Source organism: Hibiscus syriacus, unplaced genomic scaffold (genome assembly GCF_006381635.1).
Source record: "Hibiscus syriacus cultivar Baekdansim isolate YM2019G1 unplaced genomic scaffold, ASM638163v2 tig00014377_pilon, whole genome shotgun sequence".
Lineage (NCBI taxonomy): Eukaryota > Viridiplantae > Streptophyta > Magnoliopsida > Malvales > Malvaceae > Hibiscus > Hibiscus syriacus.
In genome coordinates this window covers 60179-63321 of record NW_024062324.1, presented here as the reverse complement: position 1 = coordinate 63321, position 3143 = coordinate 60179, and the positions used below count along the sequence as shown (strand labels likewise).

The 3143-nt window shown below is 38.2% G+C and overlaps 1 protein-coding gene across 1 annotated transcript; it reads left to right on the top strand.

Moving 5' to 3' along the window:
- Positions 1–9: 9 nt before the first annotated feature.
- Positions 10–2838, top strand: LOC120207240 (serine carboxypeptidase 1-like; the record flags this gene model as incomplete). Its single annotated transcript, XM_039206753.1, has 14 exons — positions 10–89; positions 169–305; positions 433–509; positions 594–716; positions 791–893; positions 1004–1041; positions 1119–1220; positions 1362–1439; positions 1531–1779; positions 1865–1930; positions 2030–2151; positions 2227–2340; positions 2625–2670; positions 2755–2838. Coding segments are annotated over 14 exons (1419 nt in total), but the record flags the coding sequence as incomplete, so codon positions are not given.
- Positions 2839–3143: the final 305 nt, after the last annotated feature.

The window sequence follows — 3143 nt, the reverse complement described above, 5'->3', positions numbered from 1 at the left end:
TTTGCATTCATTGAAGCAGCTCAGAATGGTTCACTCGTAACTCACCTTCCAGGCTTCAATGGCGTCTTCCCATCAAAGCACTATTCTGGGTAACGACTCTTTCTTCTTCTCTCGGGTGGGTTAATTCGAAATGGTGAAATAATGGGAGTGAGTTTGTTGGTGTTGCAGATATGTGAGCATAGGCCAGAAGAATCTCTTCTATTACTTCGTTGTTTCGGTGAGAAACGCCGTGAAGGATCCAGTTGTTTTGTGGCTAAATGGTGGACCAGGTTGCTCTAGCTTTGATGGATTTGTTTACGAACATGGTAATCTTCTCACCCCCACTTGCTTCTAGTTACTTTTATCACCGTGTTTATAAACTTATAAATCAACCTTGAGTCATTAATTTTTTGAATTTTAATTTGATACACATAAAGGAGATGATGGTTGCAGGTCCTTTTAATTTTGAAGAAGGGAAGCCCAAGGGAAGCCTCCCCACATTGCATCTCAATCCATACAGTTGGTCTAAGGTCAGAGGAAGGGCACTGCATGCCACACCCTTTATTGTTAACCTTTTTTATTGTTAATCACTCAATGTTTTAGCTTTTTTCCAGGTTTCCAATATCATTTACCTAGATTCACCGGTAGGCGTCGGCTTGTCTTACTCTCGAAACACAAGCACGTACACAACCGGAGACATTCAAACTGCTGTCGATACACATGACTTCCTCCTCAAGGTAATTTAAAGAACAATCCTATTGTTTAACTCCAACATATAGAGATTAAACCCGGGGACTGATTTTCTGTGTAGTGGTTTGATCTGTATCCGGAGTTCGTTAGCAATCCGTTCTATATCGCCGGAGAGTCGTATGCGGGAATTTATGTGCCCACTCTTGCTTCTCAAGTAGTGAAGGGTAACCATATTTTTTGCTGATCATAATGTATCATTGACTAGAGATTTCCATGTTAGACAGTATTGACTAGAGCTTTATTAGTATGATTATGATTTACCTTATGGTTTTAGGGATCAAAGATGGTGCAAAGCCCACAATCAATTTCAAGGTATATTATTGCATTATCTAGTAAGTTACAACTTGTGAAACGAAAAAGCTTTAGGATTGAGGAATTTGTAAATGCAGGGATATATGGTGGGAAATGGGGTGACTGACCCTGTTTTTGATGGCAATTCATTTGTCCCCTTTGCTCATGGGATGGCCCTCATTTCAGATGACATTTTTCAGGTACTTACAAATCGAATTACGGGTCTATATTTGATGTACTAATAGTGTATCGAATTAAATACCGTTATCTAATTTACTAACGGTGTCTAGATCTTGTAGCAAATTTGACATTGATGGGATGAATCATAATGAATATTGCAGGCAGTTGAAGTAGCTTGTGGGGGAGACTATTCTAACTCTTCTGAGACGTGCGCTGAAAAACTATCATATGTTTACGTGGTAAGAAATATAAACCAATTTTAATTTGTAATATTTTCCCCCCAAAAATATTACTTAATCACTTGTACTAATATATTAGAGAACTTATCAGGCGCTTTTGGGCCTAAATATTTATGACATCCTTGAACCCTGCTACCATGATCCTACCTCGCAACAACGATCGAAAGGAAACACAAGCTTGCCCCATAGCTTCCAGCAATTAGGGGTTACGTCGAGACCACTTGCAGTTAGAACTCGGATGTTTGGTCGTGCTTGGCCATTTAGGGCGCCGGTTAAGGATGGCATTGTCCCTTTGTGGCCTCAACTAGCACAGAACATTAAAAACAGTGTACCCTGTGTTGTAAGTTCTTTTTACTCTTCCATTCCTTGAAAATTTAATCACAATTTATCATTTATGGTGTATATACATTGTTTTGTATTGGCAGAACGACGAAGTCGCAACCAGATGGCTAAATGATGCAGCAGTTAGGAAGGCTATTCATGCTGAGACAGTAAATATCTGCCTCACTTTAAGTCCATCAGTAGCAACACGAGTTTATGATCCTTATATTGCAAATTCGACTCATTTCACCATCGATAATTCACTGCAGGAAAACGTAGCAGGGCCTTGGGTGTTATGTACAGATAGAATACACTATTATCATAATGCCGGAAGTATGATTCCGTACCATAAGAACCTAACGGTCGGAGGTTATCGAGCGCTTATTTACAGGTAACTCAATGTTCAACAGCTCATTATTCTTTTTCTTTTGAATCTTAATGTTTAAATGCCATGATTCATATGCAGTGGAGACCATGATATGTGTGTGCCTTACACTGGGAGCCAAGCCTGGACCAAGTCACTAGGATACAAGACCGTGAGTCCATGGAGATCATGGACCTCTAATGACCAGATTTCTGGGTAAATTTCTCTTTCAGACTAACATAGATTACAAAATCATGTTTACTTTGGCCTTTTGTCTTCAATTAGTAGAATTTAATTAGTGATAGCAACTGGATCTTACAATTGTCAGTTTGCAGTTCACACCATTAAAAGTATGTTTATGACCACAACAGCAGAACCCATCGAGTGCCCTCAATGGTAGAGAATGTTATAGGATCCAATTTTGAATATTATGTCTACAAGAGTGTGTGCATTGTTAATGGCTAAAAAGATTCATTTCTTTTGGTTTATTTACCTTGCAGGTACTTGCAAGGATATGACCATGACCTTACCTTCCTAACCATCAAGGTTTGACACATTCAATCTGTGTTTCTCTAACAATGGAACTTTAAGTTGGATTTTATAACGAAAAGATATGAACTGAATGTGCAGGGTGCAGGGCATACAGTCCCAGAATACAAGCCAATGGAAGCGTTAGAGTTCTACAGGCGATGGTTGGATGAGAAACCTATATGAAGATTGATGATACCATTTCTTTATCAACCCCAAAAAACATTTCCTTTTTATTACAATCAATGAAATAATTAATAAAATCATTGGCCTTTTTACTTTAACACTCCGATTTAAGCAAGTTGTTGGAGCCTGAAACTTTGTTGCAAATAAAAAAATAAGTCACCTTCTTTCAACTCGAGAAAAATAACATCTTTTGTTGCAAATAAAAGTAGTAGTCATAATAATCAACAATCCAAAGGAATAATAAATAAAGATAGAGCTGGATTTACAAAATTTCCAATTCTACCAACGCAACATGCATGCAGAAC